Source organism: Ovis canadensis, chromosome 25, assembly GCF_042477335.2.
Source record: "Ovis canadensis isolate MfBH-ARS-UI-01 breed Bighorn chromosome 25, ARS-UI_OviCan_v2, whole genome shotgun sequence".
Lineage (NCBI taxonomy): Eukaryota > Metazoa > Chordata > Mammalia > Artiodactyla > Bovidae > Ovis > Ovis canadensis.
Window position 1 is genome coordinate 44,038,462 of NC_091269.1, and position 25,021 is coordinate 44,063,482.

Consider the following 25,021-nt stretch of genomic DNA (forward strand, 5'->3'; position numbering starts at 1 on the left):
GATTTGACTCATTGGAAAAGACCCTGATGCTGGGAAAGATTGAAGGCAGGAGGAGAAAGGGATGATAGAGGATGAGATGGTTGGATGGCACCACCGACTCGATGGACATGAGTTTGAGTAAGCTCTGGGAGTTGGTGATGGACAGGGAAGCCTGGCATGCTGCAGTCCATGGGGCCGCAAAGAGTTGGACACAACTGAGTGACTGAACTGAACTATACCATTCAGCGCCCACTTCCTGAGAGCCTCAGGGTGAACACAGCCTGACCTGCTGAAGAACACAACAGAACACAGTACAAATGGCTAATAAACACATGAGACGAAAAGTTCATTTGTAATCAAAGAAATGCAATTTTAAAAGGACACTGGGTAAGCATGCCATCAATCAGACTGGCAGAGAGGAAAAGCGCTTGGTGACACCAGAGGGTGGCTGTGCACAGTGGGGTTGGAAGGACACACATCAGCTCAGCCTTTGCAAACGGGGCACATCCATCCAGCACCCCGATCCAAGACCCACTCCCAGAGCCAGCCAGTCCACTTTTAGGGATTTACTTAATAGAACAAGTTCTAGTGGTGGGAAGAAATGCTGATCAAGGTGGCAATAGTTATAAAATAGTAGGTAGAAGCATTATAAACTGTGTTCCATACAAAAGTGTGTGTGTGTGTGTGTGTGTGTGTGTGTGTGAACAAATGACCAAAAAACCCAGAACAAACAAAAGACATTAACAGTGTGTAACAGAGTGTGTTTTAAGTAATTTCTTTATCCTTTGCACTAACTTGAGATCTAACCTTTCTAATCAGAAGGAAGCTCTGATACATATGATTAAAATATTCATGACAGCAGTGGTTCTCAACTCTGACAGCGCCACTGGCAGCATTTTGGGGGGCATGGAAAGCAGAGCCCACCTGGATTGCCAAGAAATTTCTGTGTCCTGCACTGGAAGGAAACCAGCTAGCTTGCTCCTCTCTCTGGCAACCTTCCCCTGCATGGGCCACTTGCCCACAGGTCTCCCACCACCAGGCAGTATGAGCAGACATCCTCCCTGCATCTGGCCTCCCTCAGCCACGGAGCTCCCAGGCTGGGCAGGCAGCTCTGGAGGCTGCCAGAGGCTCTGAGGGAGCCGCTAGACTGGGGCTGGGCTGGGAGCGGGGTGGGAATCGTGCCCTCTGATGCCTCACTGCACAGCACACCATGCAGCCAAGGCCCAGTGGGGAAGGCCTGAGAGGGACTACTGCCCGGCTGATCCAGCAACTCTGCAGGAGGACGGACAGACTGCAGTGTCTGTCTGCAGGCCCTCAGAGATCCTCCAGGCCCTATTTTTGGTCCAGCCACCCAAGAATACCTCCTTCTGCCCTCCAGTCAGTATCCAACCAGTCAGTGACCCTTGCTTAATTCGACCTGGCAAGGACACAGCTTCTAGGCCAACTCTGAGTGCCAGAAATTTCTTCCTATTGTTGAGTTGTCTTCCTGCAACTTGTCCCCTACCTGTTCCAGTTCTGCTCCTTGAACAAGAATGGGCCCCTGTCCCCAAGGTCATCCCCCTCTCCCCGCCTTTTTTTCCCCCCACTCTGAACATCTCAGGGTCTTTTCAGTAAGTGGGAGTTTTGGACCCATGTCCGTCAATCAGTTGGTTTTTATCTCCCCAGAAACTTTCCTCAAGATTACAAGCAAGATCTTCTCTGTTTGAAATGCACACAGTTGATTTTTTTGGACCTAAATTCAGGTCTTTGCAATTCACTTTACATGTCATTTTCTTGGGTTTGATCCAGTGTTCCAGAATGTTAAGATATCCTCATTTAAATTTTGAACCTGTTGCTATGTGGGTGTTATGGCTCTTATCCACAGATTCGAGGAGCATGCCTTTTATTTTTCCCTCTCAATTATTTAACATCAATGTCAAGGTCAAAGTCTGAGGGACCGCTAAGCTGTATTAGAGTTAATACAAAGTCTTGTCACCAGTCCTCCAGCCCCGTTGCCACTGCTCAGTTCCCAGGGCTCTCATGAGAGATCTTAGCCGGGTCCTGATGAAATCTCATAATTCATCTTTCTACCTCTTAGAAACCCAGTGTGAAAGAGGAAACGTGGGAGGTTTAGCCTGAGTTGTTTTTAGCACTAATATTGGCCCCTAATGACTACTACATCACTACACTTTTTTCTTTCTTTTTGAAAAAAAAATCTTGGTTTTATAAAAAAAAGCAATATGTTTACTATAAAGCAGTCTGAGCACTACAAAAGAAAAGAGTGAAATAAACACCCCTGCAATTTCACACCAAGAGATGCCCCCATGGCCATTGCCTTTGTGATGCTCCCAGCCACATCCCAAAGTTCTGGCCAAGTCGACTGACTGCACCCTGCATTTCCAGCATCTCATCAGGCTGACACCAGGGCTCTCTGTTTTGCTTTCTTTGAAGCCACTTCTAGGATCAGCCTAGACGTGTGGGAGTGGAACAACCTTCAACTGGTGAAGAGGAACAAACAGTTGTCAGCCACCCATCGCTTCTGCACTTTTCTCAGAAGGCGTCCAGAGAGATAGAAGCCTAGTGGCCCACCACTAAGCCCAGTTCATCCACTCAGTTCTGTTCTTGCCTTTTCTCCTTTTCCCATCTCAGTCTCTTGACCTCTGCTTTCAGGCATCAGCTCCTTCTCTTAGGGTATACTTTCAGAAGCAGGAGGACCCAAAGATGTTAGTGACCATCTCTTTGCCTGTACTTTACATATACATTTAATAATGCTGCTGCTGCTGCTGCTAAGTCGCTTCAGTCATGTCCGACTCTGTGCGACCCCAGAGACAGCAGCCCACCAACATAAAGGGGATCATACTACATGTGTGTTCTAAAGACTGCTTTTTAAAAAGTTACTCACAGTAGGTAGTAAATATATTTTCATACCAGTAAATAAAATCCTAAACACAACCCATATAGCATGCTGTGGCAAGTGCTCTCATCATTTAATTTACTTAATTTAGTGACATTAGATGATTTCTAATTTTGCACTGTGATGAAAATGCTTGGGCACATATCTTTGCAAGTGTACAGGATGCCTCCTTTGAAAAAATTCTGTGATGTCTGATCAGTTTATTGTCTTCTAAGTCAGCAAAAACAAGACCTGGAGCTGACTGTGGCTCAGATCATCAGCTCCCTATTGCAGAATTCAGACTTAAATTGAAGAAGGTAGGGAAAACCACTAGGCCATTCAGGTGTGACCTAAATAAAATCCTTTATGATTATACAGCGGAAGTGACAAATAGATTGAAGGATTAGATCTTGTAGACAGAGTGCCTGAAGAAAGATGGACGGAGGTTTATAACAATGTACAGGAGACAGTGACCAAAACCATCCCCAAGAAAAGAAATGCAACAAGTCAAAATGGTTGTCTGAGGAGGCCTTACAAACAGCTGAGGAAAGAAGAGAAGCAAAAGGCAAAGGAGAAAGGGAAAGATATACCCAACTAAATGCAGAGTGCAAAGACTATCAAGGAGAGATTAGAAAGCCTTCTTAAGTGAACAATGCAAAGAAATAGAGGAAAACAATAGAATGGGAAAGGCTAGCGATCTCAAGAGAATTAGAGATACAAAGGGAATGTCTTATGCAAAGATGGACACAATAAAGGACAGAAACAGTGAGAACCGAACAGAAACAAGAGATTAAGAAGAGGTGGCAAGAATACACAGAAAAACTGTACAAAAAAGATCTTAATGAATCCGATAACCACGATGGTGTGATCACTCCCCTAAAGCCAGACATCCTGGAGTGTGAAATCAAGTGGGCCTTAGGAAGCATTACTACAAACAAAGCTAGTAGAGGTGATGGAATTCCAGCTGAGCTATTTCAAATCCTAAAAGATGATATGAAAATGCTACACTCAATACACTAGCAAATTTGGAAAACTCAGCGATGGCCATAGGACTACAAAAAGTCAGTTTTCATTCCAATCCCAAAGAAGGCCAATGCCAAAGAATGTTCAGACTACCAGATAAATTGTGCTCATTTCACATGCTAGCAAGGTAATCTTTCAAATCCTTCAACAATACGTGAGCTGAGAACTTCCAGGTTTACAAGATGAATTATAGAAAAGGCAGAGGAACCAGAGATCAAATTGCCAACATCTGTTGTATCATAGAAAAAAGCAAGAGAATTCCAGATAAACATCTCCTTCTGCTTCAGTGACTATGCTAAAGCCTTTGACTATGTGGGTCACAACAAACTGTGGAGAATTCTGAAAGAGATGGGAATACCAGACCACCTTATCTGCCTCCTGAGAAATCCGTATGCAGATTGAGAAGCAACAGTTAGTATGGAACATGGAACAATGGGACTGGTTCCAAATAGGGAAAGGAGTATGTCAAGGCTGTATATTGTCACCCTGCTTATTTAACTTATGCAGAGTACATCAAGCAAAATGCTGGGCTGGATGAATCACAAGCTGAAATCAAGACTGCTGGGAGAAATATCAACAACCTCAAATATACGGATGACCCCACCCTTATGGCAGAAAGCAAAGAGGAACTAAAGAGTCTCTTGATCGAGGTGAAAGAGGAGAGTGAAAAAGCTGGCTTAAAACTCAACATTCAAGAAATGAAGATCATGGCATCCAATCCCATCACATCATGGCAAATAGATGGGGAAACAACGGACACAGTTACAGACTTCATTTACTTGGGTTCCAAAATCATTGCGGATGGTGACTGCAGCCATGAAATTAAAGACACATGCTCCTTGGAAGAAACACTATGACAAAACCAGACAGCATATTAAAAAGCAGAGACATTACTTTGCCAACTTAGGTCTGTATAGTGAAAGCTATGGTTTTTCCAGTAGTCATGTACAGATATGAGAGTTGGACCATAAAGAAGGCTGAGCGCCAAAGAACTGATGCTTTTGAACTGTGGTGCTGGAGAACTCTTGAGAGTCCCTTGGACAGCGAGGAGATCAAACAAGTCAATCCTAAAGGAAATCAACCCTGGATATTCATTGGAAGTGCTGATGCTGAAGCTGAAGTTCCAATACTTTGGCCACCTGATGCAAAGAACTGACTCATTGGAAAAGACTCTGATGCTGGGAGTGATTGAGGGCAGGAAGAGAAGGAGATGACAGAGGATGAGATGGTTTGATGTCATCATTGACTCAATGGACATGAGTTTGAGCAAACTCCAGGAGATAGTGAAGGACAGGGAAGCCTGGCATGCTGCAGTCCATGGGGTCACAGAGAGTTGGACATGACTTAGTGACTGAACAACAAGTGTTCACTAAGTGTCTGATATTTATTCTGAAATTTTAAATACAGGTCAATATTTTCTTGGCAGTTTAGGGCTTGTTTTTGAGCTACCTTTTCTTCCTTTCTGAAAATCAGGACACTTGCCCATCTTCAGTCTTCCGGCACTTCATTCTCTGTCATTTCCTCTGAGACAAAGATTACATCGGAGAATGCCTCCAGGTCCCTGGGATGTTATTTGTCTGAGCTTAGATTATATATATGTGGCTTGATGCCTTATCCAATCACTTACCTTGGGCTTCAATCTCCCCCTTATGTCCCTCATTTCACCATTTGAAGTAAAATTGCCTGTGTGGCCTGTTAGGCTGCCCTCCCTTGTGTGTTAAGGTTACACGCACCACAAGCCCAAGCCCTCTGCTATCCTTACGCAGACTTTGAAAGCACTTTGCGTCTGTCTCGACCAGTTTTCCTGGGCTTCTGTTCGCTGAGGCTTCGGTGCTCTGCTGACACTATCCTTCCAGATCCCACCAATCTTCTCGCTGCATCTTGAGTTCTGCGTTTCTCATCGCATCTTGTGTGCCTGCACTTCTCAACCCTAGCTCACTGGAAAGCAGCAAGTGCAGCTGCACACAGCGTTCTGTAAAACTCCCTTTTCTTTCTTGCCAGCCATGTTTGCAATTGTACTGGCTTGGAATTTCCGGGTTTTATTACCTCCTGGAGCAGCCTTCTTTTACGGTCTGATTTTATTCAACACATCTTGTCTTAGTTTACCGTCACAGCCACACTGTGAATCCAGCTGAATGTAAGTTTCTCCATTCAAGAGATAGGTAACCAGTTGCACAAAGTGCGTGCGTGATAAGTCACTTCAGTCGTGTCCGACTCTTTGCGACCACCGGGTCATTGTAGCCCACCAGGCTCCTCTGTCCGTGGGATTTTCCAGGCAAGAATACTGGAGTGGGTTGCCATGCCCTCCACCAGGGGCTTGTCCCAACCCAGGGACCGAACTCACGTCTCTTATGTCTCCTGCACTGGTAGGCAGGTTCTTTACCACTAGCACCACCTCGCACAGACAGATTTAGGCAAAACCCCAAAGACACCCAGCAAGCCAGTGGACCAGCCCTGGATGCTCCAGTTTCTTAGTTGAAAGAAGGTTTCTTTTGCCCACACCAGCTGAGACAGGGGTCTGGCCCCCCACCTTGTAAGGCTGGAGCAAACAGCTTTATGGAAGTCAATTTTTCCACAGACCAGAACAGGGGTAGGGGGGGTAGGGGGGTAAGGGGGTAAGGGGGTAAGGAGTTAAGGACGGGTGGGAGGGCGGGATGGTTTGGGGATGATTCAAACGCATTACATTTATTGGGCACTTTTATTTCTATTATTATTGCATCAGCTCCACTTCAGGTCACCAGGCATTAGATCCCAGAGGTTGGGACCCCTGCCTTAAAGCTCTGGAGGTCAGGTCCATAGTTCCCTCTCGTTTCTCCCAGGGAGGGAAATTTTGCATGGAGGAGACCTTGTCTAGAATTCCATCTCTCCAACTTTGCTGCCTGAAAGGAATGACAATTCCTTTAACGCCAATAGGCAAGCTGTCCTCACCTGGTTTCAAAGGAGCCCCCTCTCAGGCAGGAGGGAGGGTGCTAGGCACTCAGGGCATAGAGGCTTCCGGGTCTTTCCTCTACCTCTGTCTCAGTCACACACACACATATTCAGGCACACACTCTACGAAGCACTCTAGGTCTTTCTCCCTCTCTCAGTGTGTGTCTGACTGTCTCACACACACACGCATGCACACTCAGAGTCACAGTGTTGGGCTCTGGACAGCCCTCTGCGATCAGAACACCCCTCTCCCCTCCCCTCTCTCTTGGCTAACAGCTCCTCAGTACCCATCCACTCGCCCCTAGCCTCAGCCCCGGGGTCACTCACCATCCATCCTGTCCACCTTGCCCTGCTCCAGGACGGTCCCCGACGGAGGGAGGCAGCAGGCCCCTGCGAACCGGCAAAGGACAGGGGGTCTCCGGGGCAGGGTTGCTGGCGCGCCCTTGCCTCACAGTCCGGCGCTCGCAGGCCCTAGCCCAGAGCGGGGTCTTCCCCTCGCCGCGCGGGCAGCGGCCGGGATGGAAGGCTCCCGAGCCGCGCAGCTGCCCGCCCGGCTCTAGGCTCTACCGCCCGCTGCCGGCTGTCCGCCGCTGGCGCTCCCAGGCCAGGGGGAGGGGGCTCGCGCCGCGCCATGCGGTCGTCATGGCACCCGGCACACCTGTGTCGCTGCAGCGCCCCCTTGCCCGCGCGCCTGGCCCCCGGCCTCTTCCCAGATGTGGCTCCCTCCGCAGGAACGGAGCACCCCTCCAAAGTAGAGGACAAGCCACTGACCACTGCAGCCTCGGCTGCGACATAACTCTTTGTGTCCCTCTCCCTGTGACTCCCATCCCAGCGCCGGTCCCCTACTCCTTGTTCGCTCCGTAGAGGAGCCTGACCCCCAGCCAACCACCCAGGTGGACAGGCCCCTGAGGCCCTCCTGAGAAGGGGATGAGAGGCAGCTGTCACACACCATAAGGCGAGGAGAGCAAGGGACAGTGTGTCCGCAGACAGTTAATTCCACAACTCGAATTAACTGGCCAGGCGCTCACCAGATGTCTACTCCTGGGAAAGTGTCTTACCTGCAGCTGAGCCTGTTTTTGCGTTTGTGAAATTGTTTTCAGGGAAGTAAATGAGATGATGTCAAAGTTTCTGCCCAGCATGTAGTAGATGCCCAATAAGTGGTCCCTTGGGCTGGATGGGAGGCCACCTCCCTCCCACCATTCCAGCCCTGGTCAGGCACCACCATAGACTTTTGTCATTTGAATGAAGATCCCAGGTTCCAGGCCGGAGAAGGCAATGGCATCCCACTCCAGTACTCTTGCCTGGAAAATCCCATGGGCAGAGGAGCCTGGTAGGCTGCAATCCATGGGGTTGCTAAGAGTCAGACATGACTGAGCGACTTCACTTTCACTTTTCACTTTCATGCACTAGAGAAGGAAATGGCAACCCACTCCGGTGTTCTTGCCTGGAGAATCCCAGGGACGGGGAAGCCTGGTGGGCTGCTGTCTATGGGGTCGCACAGAGTCGGGCAGGACTGAAGTGACTTAGCAGCAGCAGTAGCAGGTTTCAGGCAGATGGAAGAGAGTGAATGGCCCTTTCTTCCCTTCCCTGGGGTTTATCCTGGAGGGACTCTGGGGAAACGATTCCCACCAGGCCACTTCCTAGCCTCTCTTATTCCTCTAGTCCATTCTCTGACCCAGTGGCTGGTGGAGCCTCGGGACTGGAGGGGCCTTAGAGGACACTGAGTATAACCCTGACCTGGGCAAGCGTCTTGATCCTAATGGCCAGCAGTGGGTATTTCTGTCTTCCATTAGCTCTGTCTTCCCCAGGACAGCCCTTCAGAGAACCTGTAGGAGGGAGGGCGCCCCCTCAGGTCTGCCCTTCTGCAGGTGAAACATCTGAGTTTCTTTGGACTTTTGGCTTCCTGTGACTTGCCTCAGTTTCATCTGTAAATGGGGATGATAGCCTATCTCCTAGAGTTGTGAAGATGAAAGAAGTTCCTCTATGTAAAGCTCTTGGACTAGCACTTGACAAAAGAGATCAATATAAGTTGGTTATATCATTACTATCTTGAGTCTACCTTCCTGAGGAAGTGCTCAAAGTTTCCCTGACAGTCAGGACCCGGGACTGGGACAGGTCTTATCGGGCTCTTTTGAGCAATGCAGAGTTCAGGAAATGGCTATAAAATCTGCACACTCCAGCCCTGCCGTTTATTTTATGTGTGACTTTGGGAAAGTTATATAACCTCATTGCGCCTCAGTTTCCCTTCATTTACAAAATAGGGATGATAATAGTACCTGGTGATGCTAAGTCATGTCCAACTCTTGCGACCCCACCAGACCCCTCTGTCCATGGGATTTCCCAGGCAAGTATATGGAGTGGGTTGCGTTTCCTTCTCCACAGGATCTTCCTGACCCAGGGATGGAACCCACATCTCCGGCACTGCAGGCAGTTTTCTGTATTGCAGGCAGATTCTTAACCGCTGAGCCTAATATATAGTAAGGCACTTAAAACAGTGCCTGGCATAGTAGGTGCTAAATAAATGTGAGCTATATTTATTACGTGGGCTTTTAATAGTTCAGGAGGAGACCAGGGACAAAAGGGTCCCAGTTGCGGCCGCTGGGTCTGGTCCATTGGCAGGCAAGCTGGCCCCTGAGTACCCCGAGTGGTCAGGATGTCAGTCTCAGGGAAGAAGAGTCCCCGCCAGAGTCGCCATTTGTTGCAGGAAGGCGGACCCCTTCCAGGGCCCGAAACTGGGCTCTTTTCTAACACTCGGAAATAAATTGTCTGAGGAGACACATGTGCTGACAAAGCAAGAGATTTTATTGGGAAAGGGCACCCGAGTGGAGAGCTGGCCAGAGTGCCCCGACCGGTAAGGAACAAGAGACTTTATTGACCTTTCTCCCCTTCCCTCTCTTTCCTCTCCTTAACCCTTCCTATCCTTCCCTGTTTTTCTAGTCCCCCGGTCCTGGATGCAGGAATCTGGTCAAAGGGCCCTCAGTCTGAGCTGAGGATTGGAGACTGATCACCTCCTCCTGGCAGAGAACTCGAATTCTGGTTCTGGTCTGGTATGATTTCGAGTAGGGCCGAGTTCCAGTCCTCCCTTCTCTGGAGGCCTAGACAGTGCTTAGTAAATTATACTCTTTCTTCCTCCCCTTATTCACTAATGCCTATCTACCCTATTCGTGCACAGCCCTGTTGTCTGTTCAGTGTTAAGGATGACAGAAAAATGCTGATTTTGTTAAGGGTTGAAGTAGTTTCCAATCCAGGAGATGAAAGAAGATTGATTTAAACTATCCTATTTCCATTTTCCAGATACTTAATTTTTTAGTCTTTTTTTAGCAGCTTGAGCAGTATGAAATTTATCACGTGAGAAATGTATCACTGTCCTTTACAATGGCCATCAGATAATGAAATGAATCTTGTCATTTTTCCTTGCAAGTTTCAATATCAGTGAATAGAAGGACTAATGAATGCTGATTAAATGCTAATTAAAACTTCAGAATTTTCTTGAAAAAAAAAATGCAGATTCTGATTCAGAAGGTCTGGGGAGGGAGCCATCCTCTGGGTCTAATATCCCCCCAGGTGCTGTTGATGCAGCTCATCTGAAGACCACACAAAGAGCAAGAGACCCATCCAACCTCTCAACTTTGGGTATAGGAATCCTTCTCGAAATCCCATCAAGGGTTGGAGTAGGATCACAGGAAGAGGGTGATGCTAAGCCGAAAGCGATGGCCACAGTGGGAGGCTAGTGCATACTGGCCACCCGGGACTCCATTAGGAAAAGCCCAGCCACAACACCATGGCGTGTGAGGGCATGTGTGTGTGCGCTCAGTGGCTTCACTTGTTTCTGACTCTTTGCAACCCTATGGACTGTAGCCCAGCAGGCTTCTCTGTCCAGGGACTTTCCTAGCAAGAACACTGGAGTGGGTTGCCCTTCTCCAAGGGATCTTCCCAACCCAGCGATCAAGCTCATGTCTCCTGCATTGGCAGGTGGATTCTTTACTGCTGAGCCAGCAGGGAAGCCCCGCTTGTGAGGGATGGAAGACCGAAGCAAAGACTTCCTACTGCTTGTCAGTCCTTGGGGTGACAAAGGCCCTGAGGCTCGTGCACACCTGGGGTGCTGGAGGAACAGTGGGAGGCCAGTGTGCCTCCCAGTGCAGTGAAGTGCAGTGAAGAAGGGGGAGAAAAGGACCAGAGAAGTAATGGAGGGAAGCTCACACCTGGTCCTAGAGACCACTGTAAGGACTCGGCTTTTACACTGAAGTGCCATGGAGACCCTGGAGGATGTGGGGAGGCAGGGACTTAGGATTTAAAAGGATCCTCTGGGGAATTCCCTGGAGGTCCAGTGGTTAGGATTCCACACTTTCCCCACCAGGGCCCAGGTTCAATTCCTGGTCAGGGAACTAATCAATCCCTGTTTACAAGTCACACAGTACAGCTAAAGACAATTTTTTTTTAAAATAATAAAAGGATCCTCTGGGTGCTGCGTGGGGGAGAAACAGAGACTCTTTAAGGTGCAGAGGTGGGGGCCCTGCTTTGAGTCCAGTTTACTGGTTTACTCAGGTGGGTGTGGAATCTGCATCGTAAAACATCCCGATGGCTTAGTCTTATACAGTCCGGAGATCCAGGACCACCCTTGTCCAACCAACCCCCAGGGTCCATGCATGTTACTTCCTAGGTTCATTGAAGGGTTCACTCCCAGGCGTGGCCTGCATGCGCTGTCGTGTCTGACTGTTTTGCGACCCCATAGACTGTAGCCCACCAAGCTCCTCTGTCCGTTGGATTTCCCAGGCGAGAATACCGCCATTTCCTACTTCAGGGGCTCTTCCCGACCCAAGGATCGCACCCGCATATTCTGCTTTGGTAGGTGGATTCTTTACCACTGAACCACCTGGGAACCCATTTTCTGGGTAACTGGTGTTAATGAGCTAGACTGCATCACGACTGGTACCCATCGGAGTTGCGTTGTGTGGCAGTTCTGCAGGGCCCACCCCTGAAGACACCCTAATTTAAGTGTTTTCCATCTAGAGGAGAGGGGGTGTCCAGGTACCCTTGGCTGGTCAGAACCTGGATGTACACAGAGGAGCATGAGCCTCAGCTGACTCCTGGCCAAGGCTCTGAGTTATACGAGTTATTAGTATAAATGAGCTGTGAAGATGGGGCACCAGTGAGCTGTCAGTCTTCTCATTTCCTGTGGGACGAAGTCTCCCATCAGCATCCAGATGTCCTCCAGGGATGCGTGACAAACAGCTCTGTGCTTCCCTGAGAGGCAGGTTCTTGTCAGGGCACTTGAGTTGAGCCCACGCAAGGGCTGGTGCGAGCAGAAGGATGAGGAAGCTCTTAGGTGTATGAAGTGGGCATAATGCTGACCGCCAAGGGCTACCTACCTTTGCCACCTGAGACATGACAGGAGGCAGTCTTAGCACCCATTTTATGGATGAGAAAAGCAAGGGTCAGGGGCTCTTCATAAGAATGTGATGGGAGAAAGAACATCTGAGTTGGAAAAAGCAATGGCATCTCCCATCCCAGCCAGCCTCCAGCTCAAACCCCAGCTCCACTTCTTCCTAACCCCTAGGCCCTAAGGCTGTCCTCGTCTACAAAGTGAGGACCAAGGACATGTTGCTGATAGTAAACAAGAAGACATAGAAGCGCTGTCCAGGCTGGTAAACAGTAGGGGCCCAATGAGTGCTCCTGTTCAGACACAGAGCAGCTGGACTTGTGCCCCTTTTCTGAGGGGCAGGGTCAGCCCACTCAGCCCTGAGGCTCATGTCCACAGAGTGATCTGACTGCTCTTGGACCCAGCTGAGCTCATGTCCTGCCCAGTGGCCCAGTGATGCAGACTCCCAGGCCTGCCCTTCTTGGCCTTGGCATCTCTCCCAGCACTCTGGCCAGAACTTCTGGGCCCCTGCCAATGCTCACCCTTCCAGGAACTGCTTTCCACCCCAGGGCCAGCTTTCTGAGAAGGGACAGGCATGTTTCAGTAAAGTAAAGGGTAAAGGGTAAGTAAAGGGTAGCTCCAAAGTCAGGCCTAGGGTCCAACACTGAATCTGGGGGAGACTAAGAACCAAAACCCCTATGTGTGGTGATGGATGTTAACTAGACTTACTGGGATGGTCATTTCACACTTTATATACATAGGGAATCGCTGTTATACACCTGAAACTAATATAATGTTATATGTCAGCTGGATTGCTAAGAGTCAGACACGACTGAGCGACTTCACTTTCACTTTTCACTTTCATTCATTGGAGAAGGAAACGGCAACCCACTCCAGTGTTCTTGCCTGGAGAATCCCAGGGATGGGGGAGCCTCATGGGCTGCCGTCTATGGGGTCGCACAGAATCGGACACGACTGAAGTGACTTAGCAGCAGCAGAAGCAGCAGCAGCAGCAGCAGCAGCAGCAGCAGCAGCAGCATTCTCAAGCAAAGCAGCCCTCCAGCCTCACACATCTTACTATCAACATTAATAAGTCTTTGTATCTTATCATATTCAACACAACAGTGCTAATCCAGGAAATTCTTGCCCAGCTGTAAATCATTGTATTGTTCATTCTAGGAAATTCCCGAAACTATCATTTAAAGGAACATCAAACTGCCTAACTCTTTAGTTGCTGCAGCTGCTGCTGCTAAGTCACTTCAGTCATATCCGACTCTGTGCGACCCCATGGACGGCAGCCCACCAGGCTCCCCCATCCCCGGGATTCTCCAGGCAAGAACACTGGAGTAGGTTGCCATTTCCTTCTCCAATGCATGAAAGTGAAAAGTGAAAGTGAAGTCGGTCAGTCATGCCCGACTCTTAGCGACCCCATGGACTGCAGCCCACCAGGCCCCTCTGTCTATGAGACTTTCCAGGCAAGAGCACTGGAGTGGGTTGCCACTGCCTTCTCCAATATGCTGTCTGCTGCTGCTGCTGCTGCTGCTAAGTCACTTCAGTCGTGTCCGACTCTGTGCGACCCCATAGGTGGCAGCCCACCAGGCTCCCCCGTCCCTGGGATTCTCCAGGCAAGAACACTGGAGTGGATTGCCATTTCCTTCTCCAAAGCCTGAAAGTGAAAAGTGAAAGTGAAGTCACTCAGTCGTGTCCAGCTCTTCACAACCCCATGGACTGAAGTGCACCAGGCTCCTCCATCCATGGGATTTTCCAGGCAAGAGTACTAGAGTGGGGTGCCATTGCCTTCTCCTAACTCTTTAGTAAACAGCATCAAAAGAGAGTTTACAGGGACTTCACCTGCCATCCAGTGTTCAGAAACTGTATTCCCAATGCAGGGGGCACAGGTTCAATCCTTGGTCAAAGAACTAAGATCCCACAGGTCACTCAACACAGCCCCCCCCCCAAAAAAAAGAAAAAAATAAAAAAAACCGTACATCTTTTGTTCCTTTTAATAAATATTTCTTTTTCACTTTTTTAAATTGGAGGATAATTGCTTTACAGAATTTGTGTATCTGTCATACATCAGCAAGAATCAGCCATAGGTACACCCATGTCCTGTCCCTCCCAAACCTCCCATCTCCCTCCCCATCCATCTCCCTTCCCACCCCACCCTTCTAGACTGTCACAGAGCCCCTGTTTGAATTCCCTGAGTCATACAGAAAACTCCTGCTGGCTATCTACTTTGCATATGGTATTGTAAATTTCCATGTTTCTCTCTCCGTACATCTCACCCTCTTCCTCCTCCCCTCCCCGTGTCCTTAGGTCTGCTTCCTATGTCTGTTTCTCCATTGCTGCCCTGAAAATGAATTCACCATTGCTGCCCTGAAAATGAAGTGACCAGTACCAACTTTCTAGATTCCATATATATGCGAGAACATATGGTAGTTACTGACTTGCTTTACTCTGTGCAATAGGCTCTAGGTTTGTCCACCTCATTAGAACAGACTCAAATGTGTTCCCTTTTATGGCTGAGTAATATTCCATTGTGTATATGTACCACAGATTCTTTATCCATTCATCTGTTGATGGACATCTATGTCGCTTTCATGTCCTAGTTATTGTAAATAGCACTGCAATGAATGTTGGGGGTACATGTGTCTTTTTCAATTATGGTTTTCTCAGAGTATATGTCTAGGAGTGGGGATTGCTGGGTCATATGGTGATTTTATTCCTAGTTTTTTAAGGAATCTCCATACTGTCTTCCATAGTGGCTGTATCAATTTACATTGATTTGCATCAATTTACATTCCCACCAGCAAGGCAAGAGGGTTTCCTTTTCTCCACACCCTCTCCAGCATTTATTGTTTGTAGACTTTTTGATGAGGGCCATTCTGACTGGTGCAGGGTGACATCTCATTGTAGTTTTGATTTGCATTTCTCTAATGAGTGACATTGAGCATCTTTTCATGTGTTTGTTAGCCATCTGTATGTCTTCTTTGGAGAAATGTGTTTAGGTCTCTTTCCCACTTTTTGATTAGATTGTTTGTTTTTCTGGCATTGAGTTGTATGAGCTGCTTGTATATTTTGGAAATTAATTCTTTGTCAGTCTCTCCCATTCTGAGGGTTGTCTTTTCACCTTGTTTGTAGTTTCCTTTACTGTGCAAAAGCTTTTAATTAGGTCCCACTTATTTATTTTTGTTTTTATTTCCATTACTCTAGGAGGTGGGTCAGAGAAGATATTGCTTTGTCATCGAGTGTTCTGCCTATGTTTTCCTCTAAGAGTTTTATAGTTTCTGACCGTACATTTACGTCTTTAAGAGCTTACATCTTAAGACTCTTTGAACCCCTCACCTCAAATCGTCTCCTTGTTGTGTCCACTGATCCTAAACTCTATCACGATCTTTATGCTGTCCTAGTCGAGGCATCCTTCCCTGCACAGAAAGCCCCACCTGAAACCACTCGGAAATCCCCTTCTCGTGACTATGCCCTCCCTACGCTGGCACGCTGGGAAGGCACGGTAAAGATCTCCCTGACCCGGAGAAGAGCTGTCTTGGCTCTGTCTGACCAACAGCTCTCAGCCTGTGATATTTTTGGTGAGCCAGCATTCAGCAAGAAGCAACAGAGTCGGGGGAGTCTTCTGTTTGACCTTTGGGGTGGGGTGAGCGGCAGCCTGAGTCCAGGCTGGTCCAAAAGACACAGCTATAGTGAAGCCCCCAGAACCACAGACAGAGTTCTAGAAAGTCCCTTGAGGATCTCCTTACAGCCCCTTCTCTTTAAAGACAGCAAACAGGGTCCAGAGAGAGGAAAGGAATTTGTCCAATGCACAGAACTCACTGCGGTTGTTAGGTAGATTAAATGAGTTAATATCCATAACATGCTTAGACACTGCCTGGTGTGCACTAAGCTCTATATGTGTTTGTTAAACAAAAGTGATGGCAAGGCTGGCCTAAAACTCAAGGCAAACTCAGGCTGATCTCCCAGATTTAGAAAACAAAAACTGACTTAAACCTTGAACCCGGGAGCAGTTTCTCACTTGCATCAGAACACCTGGAGTTAAAGATTATTAAAGTGGAATGCTGGGCTCCACCTCCAGAGCATCTGATTCTGTAGCTGTGGAGCTGGGGTGAGATCTCTAACCAGCTTCCTGGCTGGTCCTGAGACCCCTCCTTGAGAACTTTGGACACTGAGAAATGAACCACTAAGGGTATAATTTCTGGCATCAGTCAAGGAAAAATGGCAAGGGTGGGACAGTGGGCCCCTTCATCCTTCTGCAGGTACCAGGTCCCCCAGACTGATGTTTAGACCTCTGCAGCCACACAGTGTCAGGGCAGGCATCAACTCTGCCTGCCTGTGCCTCCGCCCACTGTGAATATTCCAAGCCGCAAGCTGCTTTACCCCATAATTTCAATCAAAGGGGCAGCCCCTCCTCTTTGCCAGTGAATGGGGTCACCACCCAGGCCACGTGAGATCTGTGCCATGAGAATGAATCAAACACCAACAGGCAGATGAAACCAACGCATTCTTTATTGCAGACTGAAGCGAAGGGCTCACTCACACAGTGGGCTTTGATTTGGGGCCTTCTCTGACTGCCCAAGCTTTCCCAGCAGGCATGGGCCAACTCTCCAAGCAGAGTAGAAAACAGCTTCCAGAAGCCACCCTGTCTAAGGGCCTTAGGTGACGACCTGGGGAAGCAGCAGAGGTTACCCAGGAAGGCCAAGCAAAGCCAGCTCTCCTCTCCTGGCGGCTGTGGGTCAGTCCCTTTACTGGGAGCACCACGCAGCCTCTGGAAAGATCAAAGGGGCCCAGGGTCTCTGGGGGCGGGTTTAGGGGGGCATAAGCAGACTCAGACTCCACCAGTGGAGCAGAGGGAGAGCCGAGAACCTTCACCCTCTACTCTGAGAATGTCCCCAGGATCTCCCCAGGCCCCTGCTTGTGGGAATCAGCCGGCGATCTTCTGAAATGCAGTTTCTGGTTCCAGAAGTCTAGAATGGGGCCTGGGATTCTGCATTTCTATTGAGCTCCCATGGATGCCAACTCTGCAGGCATCCCCACAGACCACACTAGAGCTGCAAGGCTCTGGCCGTACAGTGTCTTCCTCCATATCGGAAAAGTGCACCCTTTCTTTGACAAAGAAAACCCCACTCCAGGACACAGTCTAGGGTATCCCAACCAGCCTGGGCTGGACTGCAGGCCTGCTCACTTGTCCCTACTGCCCACGGCTGAACTCCGAAGCCCTAGAAGATCCCATTTCAGCCTCCTCAACCTGAAAACACTTTCCCCCAGAGCTTCAGCAACCAGGCCTTGGAAGATGAGCAGAGCAAACACTGATCACTCAGCAATGGGCCAACAGTGGCCCAACCAGTCAGCCTCTTGCCGAGCCCGAAGGCCTGGGCAGGGGCAGGCCGTGGAGCCGGGGAAGGGGAGTGGGCCTGGGAGCATTCTGAGAAAGGGTTAGTGCTCTGAGCAGTGGTCTGAGCTCTGAACAGCCTAACCTCAGGACAGGAAGAGGGCCACTAGTCCACAGAGGTAGGATCTGGGTAGTTTGGCTTGCTGCATGTCCTGAGGCCTCCGCTGTCTCCTGTAGACCAGGCCAGGTGGGTTCTGGGCTCTGAGTCTGCTAGCTCCACAGATGAGAAGGTGGTAGGTAGATATATCTGGGGATCACGGGGTCAGCAGTTGTCCAAACCACAGGTGTGGTCAGGAAGCCAGAGCCCCAGGCCCCATGGAGGGACCAGTTGCCCATTTGCCAGGTGCTGTCCCAGCGTTAGCACTGAAAGTCCCACGTCCCAGGAAACCCTTCAGTCCCGGGCAAACAGAGATGGGTGGTCACACAATTACCTGGCCACACCCTAGACTCCAGATCGAGGGCCTAGAGATGACTAGGTCATCAGGGCTCTGGGTGGTGGCAGCCTGGGAACTGGCTGGTCACAAATCCAGTGGTCCATGGTGCCTTCTGCTTCAACGTGGACCAAAGACCAGGCAGTCAGCCAACTGTCTGAGGGCAGCTGTGTTGGTGGCACAGGTGCAAAGGGCTGTGTTGCTCTCTGGGTTGCCGTTCCTGCAGCAGGACTGATGTCAGGCAAACCTGGTCACCACGGGGGAGGGATGGAGCAGTCTGGGCTTCCAGCCCCACGGATTTCTTAGTCATGGGGAAGCACAGAGCCTACTTGATATGCCCCTGCAGGTCCTTGGGCCCCTACACAAACATCCTCAGCCGTGCCACAGCGCTGGGCCACTCTCTGCAGCTTTCCCATGACTCCTAGCTCCGGTTCGCGCCAATCCAGGGGCCCAGAGGGCTGAGGACGGGGCACAGTGGAGGGCCTCATCCAGGTCGGTCCTCAGGAAACAATAAACAGATGGAGGTTGTCTTCCGTCACTCTCAGGGCAGCTGCTGGCTCTCCGCACTAGAAACAAGGCCTCAAACCCACAAGGGCCCGGAAAGTGCGCAGCAATGCTCATCCATGGGCCCAGAAGGTACTAATGACTTGAAGGTAACTTGGAGGTATGTGTTCTGCCAGAAGCTTTCAAGGAGCCAAAAGGAGGCAAAAGCCCCTGCCATTGCCCCCTTTCTCAAATTGTAAGGCTCAGAGGACCTGCCCAGCTTTGCACAGAAGCTGTGAGTGCGGGGAGTCTGGGCTCCAAGCCCCTCCTTGCCTCCTCCCTCCAGGTACTCCAGGGCCCACTACTGCTCTGCGCTATCTACCCCGGACCGCCGCACCCTCCCACCATGCGCTACTCAGCCCGCCCGCCCCCAGCCCCGAAAGCTTGGCCTCACACAGGCCCATGGGACTCCCTCCCCTAGGGCACCAGGCCAGGTGGCCTCTGTCCCTTGCTGGGTGGGCATGAGGAGGCAGGCCTAGGGTGGGGGGGCCCGGGCGCCCTCTGGAGACATGAGCATGTCGAACTTGATGAGCGGTGGGGCGATGACGCGCACCTCGGCGTTCAGCGGGTTGAAGCGCAGGTTGATGAGATGCAAGGCAGGCATGGCAGCCAGCTTCTCCACAGGCACGTCTATCAGGGAGAAAGGGATAGGTTAGGGGGTTGGGGACACATGGGCAGAGAAGAAGGATGATGGATTCACTCACTGTATGTGGGCTCAGTGCCTGGCCAGCCCTGTGTGAGGGGCCACTGGGACCCACCAGGGAGATACAACCACAGGCAGGAAAAGCATCCTATTAAACAGGATTACCACTTATCCCAGCCATGCCACTCCTGAGTGGAACTCACCGAATTGCTAATAGGTACTCAAAATACTTGTGTACATGTGTTCACGGCAGCACTATTCACAATAGCCAGTTTCTACCAATGATGAATGGATAAACAAAATGGATAGACAAACCACAGAATATTAGCTTGATACAGGCTACAACATAGATGAGCCTGAAAAACGTTCTGCTGAATGAAAGAAGCCAGACGTAAGAGATCACAGAGTACATGACTCTACTCTTATGAAATGTCCAGAAAAGGCAAAACCACGGGGAAGGAAAGTACATTAGTGGTTGCCAGGGACTGGGGGAGGAAGGATTGGAGAGGGGCTGCTTAATGGGTGCAGGGCCTCCTTTGGGGCGAGAAAGTATTTTGGAACTAGATAGACCTGACAGTTGCAGAGCAGTGTCAAAGTATCAAATGCCGCTGAACTGTGCATTTTAAAATGGTGAATTTTATCACATTTTCTTTATAGCTATACTAAACCTTGGTACATTTACAGTTCCTCACACCTAAACTTTAGGATCCCTCAGTCTCTGGTTCAAGTCCCAGGTCAGCCACATAACAGCTGTGTGCCTAAAGCAAATTACTACATTTCATGTCATATATATGGAAAAGACAGAAACTCTACTTTTAAAAGATGCATGTACCGTAATGTTCAGAGTAGCACTATTTACAATAGCCAGGACATGGATGTGACCTAAGTGTCCATCAACAGAAGAACAGATAAAGATGTCGTGTGTGACATGATGGGATACTACTCAGCCATGAAAAAAACAATGAAATACTGTCATTTGTAGCAACACAGATGGACCTAAAGAATAATCTACTGAGTGAATTAAGTCAGAGAGAAACAGACAAATACCATGTATCATTTATGTGTGGAATCTAAAATCTAATACAAACTAAGTTATTTACAAAACAGAAACAGCCTCACAGACGTATAAAGCACATTCATGGTTATCCCAGGGGAAAGGCAGGGGGTGTGTGTGCATGCTCAGTCGTGTTCGACTTTGCAACCCCATGAACTGTAGCCCGCCAGGGCCCTCTGTCCATGGGATTTTCCAGTCAAGAATACCAGAGTGGGTAGCCATTTCCTTCTCCAGGGGAATCTTCCTGACCCAGGGATTGAACCCTGGTCTCCTGTGTCTCCTGCACTGGCACAGGATCCTTCACCACCAAGCCACCTGGGAATCCCAAGGCAGAGTAGAAGAGCAAAAAATTAGGAGTGTGGGATTAGCAGATCCACACCACTATATGAAAAAACAACAGGGATTTACTATATAGCATAGGGAGCTAAGCGCAATATCTTGTAATAATCTATGTGGGTCCCATTGTTTCATGGGAAATAGATAGGGTAACAATAGAAACAGGGTCAGACTTTATTTGGGGGGGCTCCAAAATCACTGCAGATGGTGACTGCAGCCATGAAATTAAAAGACGCTTACTCCTTGGAAGAAAAGTTATGACCAACCTAGATAGCATATTCAAAAGCAGAGACATTACTTTGCCGACTAAGGTCCGTCTAGTCAAAGCTATGGTTTTTCCAGTAGTCATGTATGGATGTGAGAGTTGGACTGTGAAGCAGGCAGAGCACCAAAGAGTTGATGCTTTTGAACTGTGGTGTTGGAGAAGACTCTTGAGAGTCCCTTGGACAGCAAGGAGATCCAACCAGTCCATCCTATAGGAGATCAGCCCTGGGATTTCTTTAGAGGGAATGATGCTGAAGCTGAAACTCCAGTACTTTGGCCACCTCATGAGAAGAGTTGACTCACTGGAAAAGACTCTGATGCTGGGAGGGATTGGGGGCAGGAGGAGAAGGGGACGACGGAGGATGAGATGGCTGGATGGGATCACTGACTCGACGGACATGAGTCTGAGTGAACTCCGGGAGATGGTGATGGACAGGGAGGCCTGGAGTGTTGCGATTCATGGGGTCGCAAAGAGTCGGACACGACTGAGCAACTGAAGTGAAATGAACTGAACTGAACTGAAGAAACCTGAAAAAAGTATACATGTATAGCTGAGTCACTTCACTATATACCTAAAACTATACTTTAATTAAAAAATAATAAAATGAACTTGATATCAGGACAATAACAGTATATACCTCACATAGTTGTTTAAGGATTAAAGAGAATATCTGTGCGGTCATTCCTCAGAGACACTGCGGGTTTGGTTCTAGCCCACTGCAACAAAGTGAATATCTCAACAAAGGGAGTCATCTGAATATTTTGGTTTCCCAGTGCATATAAAAGTTGTTACTTTACCCTGTAGCCTATTAAATATGCAATAGCATTATGTCTAAAAGTATATACACGTACCTTAATTTTAAAATATTTATTGCTAAAAAAAATGTTCCCCATCATCTGAACCTTCAGCAAGTCACAATCTTTTTGTGACAGTAATGTCAAACATCACTGATCACAGGTCACAGGAGTTTGCTCTCCCTCCAGTACCTTGGGGTGACTGGCTCTGAGCTCCCTGGGGACTGGCTCTATCAATTAGACCAAGGGTCTAGTGCTGGAGGCAGGAGAAATTCTTAACCTCCTAAGAGTAGAGTCTTTTCTTTGTCCTTGAATCCCTGGGGCCAAATACCATTGGTGGTACATAGACATGGTGGGCACAAAAACATGTTCTGGGCAGCTGGCAGGGAGTTACTAGGGTGGGTCACGGCCGGGAGCTGGGTTCCAAGCAAGACTGGCTAGAGGGCTGCCAGGGGGGCTCCGTTTGACAGATAGGAACCTACATGATAAATGAGAGGACAGGAGCCATGAAGGAGGTGATGGGGAGGGACCCAGAGCCCAAGGCAAACATGGAGGCTCAGTTAGGGAAAGAAGCAGAGATAAGGCGTTTCCAGATCACTAGGTTGTAAGCAGACGCTGTTCCTGGGAGTGGAGAAAAAGCAAGATCAACTGCTATCAATGCCCACTCAGCTTCTGCTTTCTCTGGAGCACATCCGCATGCTAATGTCACATTACCCAGCTGCTAGCAGCTTGATCCGCTATGCTCCTTACTGGGTGGGGGAGGGGGGGGTGCAGGAGTGGGAGCCAAAGGAAGGGGCTGCCTGTGGAATTCCTTGTCTCTCTTCATGTACAGTGAGCTCCCAAGTGCCCTACCAACAATGGCTGGGAAGAGAAGGACTAATGACTTGGAAGCTTCCCCTTCTCTGTATTAGCACACCAGCTTTGTAACAGCCATGGCCGACAGCACACCCAGCAGCTGGGTATGCGGGACAGATATCACCTCCTCTGCCCCTGATGGCCCAGATAAGAAAATCCTCTTGCCTTGGGCTCTTAAGAAGTCAGTTCATGGACCGCCCTGGTGGCACAGTGGATAAGAATCTGCCTGTCAAGGCAGGGGACACAGGTTCCATCTCTGGTCCAGGAAGATTCCATATGCCTTGGAGCAACTAAGCCCCATGCGCCAAAACTACTGAGCTTGTGTTCTAGAGCCCCCGAGCCACAACTACTGAGCCCTCCACCCTAGAGCCTGCGCTCTGCAACAAGAGAAGCCACTGCAATGAGAAGCTTGTGCCCCCGAGCTGCAACTACTGAGCCCCCCCACCCTAGAGCCTGCGCTCTGCAACAAGAGAAGCCACTGTAATGAGAAGCTCACGCACTGCAAGGAAGAGCTGCCCCTGCTCACCACAATTAGCGAAAGCCCGCACACAGCAATGAAAGACCTGGGGCAGCCAATAACAAAGAAATAAATAATTTTCTTTTAAGAGTCAGGTCATCAGTGCAAGTTCGAGGCATGAAGCAGGGCACTCAAAGCTGGCGCTCTAGGACAATACAGAAGGATGGGGTGGGGAGGGAGGCGGGGGGGACATTCAGGATGGGGAGACACGTATACTCATGGATGATTCACGTCGATGTATAGCAATAATCACCACAATACTGTAAAGTAGTTATCCTCCAATTAAAATTAATTAATTTTTAAAAAAACTCAGGTCATTTCAAAGAGTATTTACCATTATATCCCAGGTGACACAGGAGATAATCAAGGCCCAGGGAGGTTAACACATTGTTATTAATAAAATGGGTCCCAGAAAAGAGGCTGATTCTGGGAACTGATATTTGAGGCCCTGCACTAGATGGTCCTTCATAGTGACCCATTTGGCAGGTAAGGAAACTGAACCATAGATTCTCTATGCTGACAATGATTCTCTGACTCTGCTCTAGCTCCCTTGGATTTTTCAACTAGGCCTGACTTTTGGATTTCAGTGTTCATCAGTCATGTTCAGTGTTAGCAAGAATTCTGCTAAGTTGGTTGAGCCAGAAAGTTTCACTCCCAATATCTAATCAGGTTCCCCATTGTCTACCATGCCCTAAGTGATGTCTGTTCACTGTGGCCTGCCTTCAAGCAAGAACTAGGGGTTGCTAAGGATTTTTCTCTCTCTGAACTATATGACTCCTCCATCCTGTAGCTAGGGAGGCCTGTGGATTGCAAAGCGGCCAGTGCGCCTGAGATGGGGAGGAGGGTCTCCCTGTGATGCCCCTGCCAAGGTTTGCCGGGCATGGCATGAAGACCTGCTGCAGCCCAGTGTTAGAGCAAATCTGCATGACTCCAGGCCTAGAGAGAGCAGCGCTCCCTGAGTTTTCAGAGCTCCCTGAGTTCTCAGCCTGTCATTTCCAAGTACTACCCACGGAGTTGGCCTCTTCAGAGTCTTCGGTGTTCTCCAAATGGCTCTGCTGGAGGAGAGTGATGGCGTGGGATTAACTGTATCTCTTTCCCCTGATTTAACCATGAAGGTCATTTCAGCAGCTTAGAGGAAGAAGTAATGGGGCCAACAGACTGTGTTAAAGCTGGAAGAATCAACAACTGGCCCAGCCAAGCTAGCAAACAATAAGCCCAAGAGGCAAATGGAGAGCTTCTGGATAAAGCACAAAGGAGAACATTCAGTCTTCAAGCATCCTAAGAAGAAAGGGACGCGGCTAGAGGGTGAAGGGGAGGATATGAAATGATCTGCATTTTGTGGGTGGTAAAACTGAGGCTTAGAGAGGTTACATAAGCTTCCTAGGGCTACGTGGTACATTGGTATCATGCTGCTAACAGAAGCCAGATCTTCGGACTTTGGCACACCTGGAGAGGAAGAAGAGCCCCAGCCCACCCCTCCCATGGGGCATACCCTCATCCCCATTCACTGAGTCTTGTGGATCTTCAAAGGCCTCCTCCTCTGTCACTCTCTCTGGTCCCCATCCAAACTCCTGTACCACTTTATAGGAGAACACACCTTACACCACACTCTGGAACTACGTTCATGCTGTAAGTACAGTACCTGGCTGGCACAGTGCCCACAGGTGCTCAACAGCTATTTGTTGGATGCATGAATGAACGAATAAATGACTAAACGTTTTACCTCTTAAACTAGATCATAAGTTCCTAGTTAAAACCAACTTGCCTTGGCACACGGTGGACCCACCATCAACACCATAGGATTAAACAACTCTAACTTCAGTACTTTCCAGAGTTGGGACCCTTCCTCTGACCTGACCCACTCTGGGCACTTTTGCTAGTCAGGGCCAGGCCTGTGTGGGTCAAGGTTGTGATAGGTTACTAGTTCTTTAGCACAATAATCCAATTTGGAAAATGAGAAGATATTGATGAGCAGAAATAAAATCATCCATGTTTCACCATGTAGAACCAATTACTTAATG

General features: G+C 49.0%; 1 protein-coding gene across 9 annotated transcripts in view; it reads right to left on the reverse strand.

Moving 5' to 3' along the window:
• Positions 1 to 16,661: 16,661 nt before the first annotated feature.
• Positions 16,662 to 25,021, reverse strand: part of LRRC20 (leucine rich repeat containing 20) — a 76,467-nt gene continuing 68,107 nt past the window's right edge. For all 9 annotated transcript variants that reach the window (XM_069572645.1, XM_069572650.1, XM_069572649.1 and 6 more), the window contains one exon: positions 16,662 to 19,166. In XM_069572645.1, coding sequence (XP_069428746.1) covers positions 19,012 to 19,166 — 155 coding nt within the window. In that variant the 3' untranslated portion in view covers positions 16,662 to 19,011. The remainder of the gene's footprint in view (positions 19,167 to 25,021) is intronic.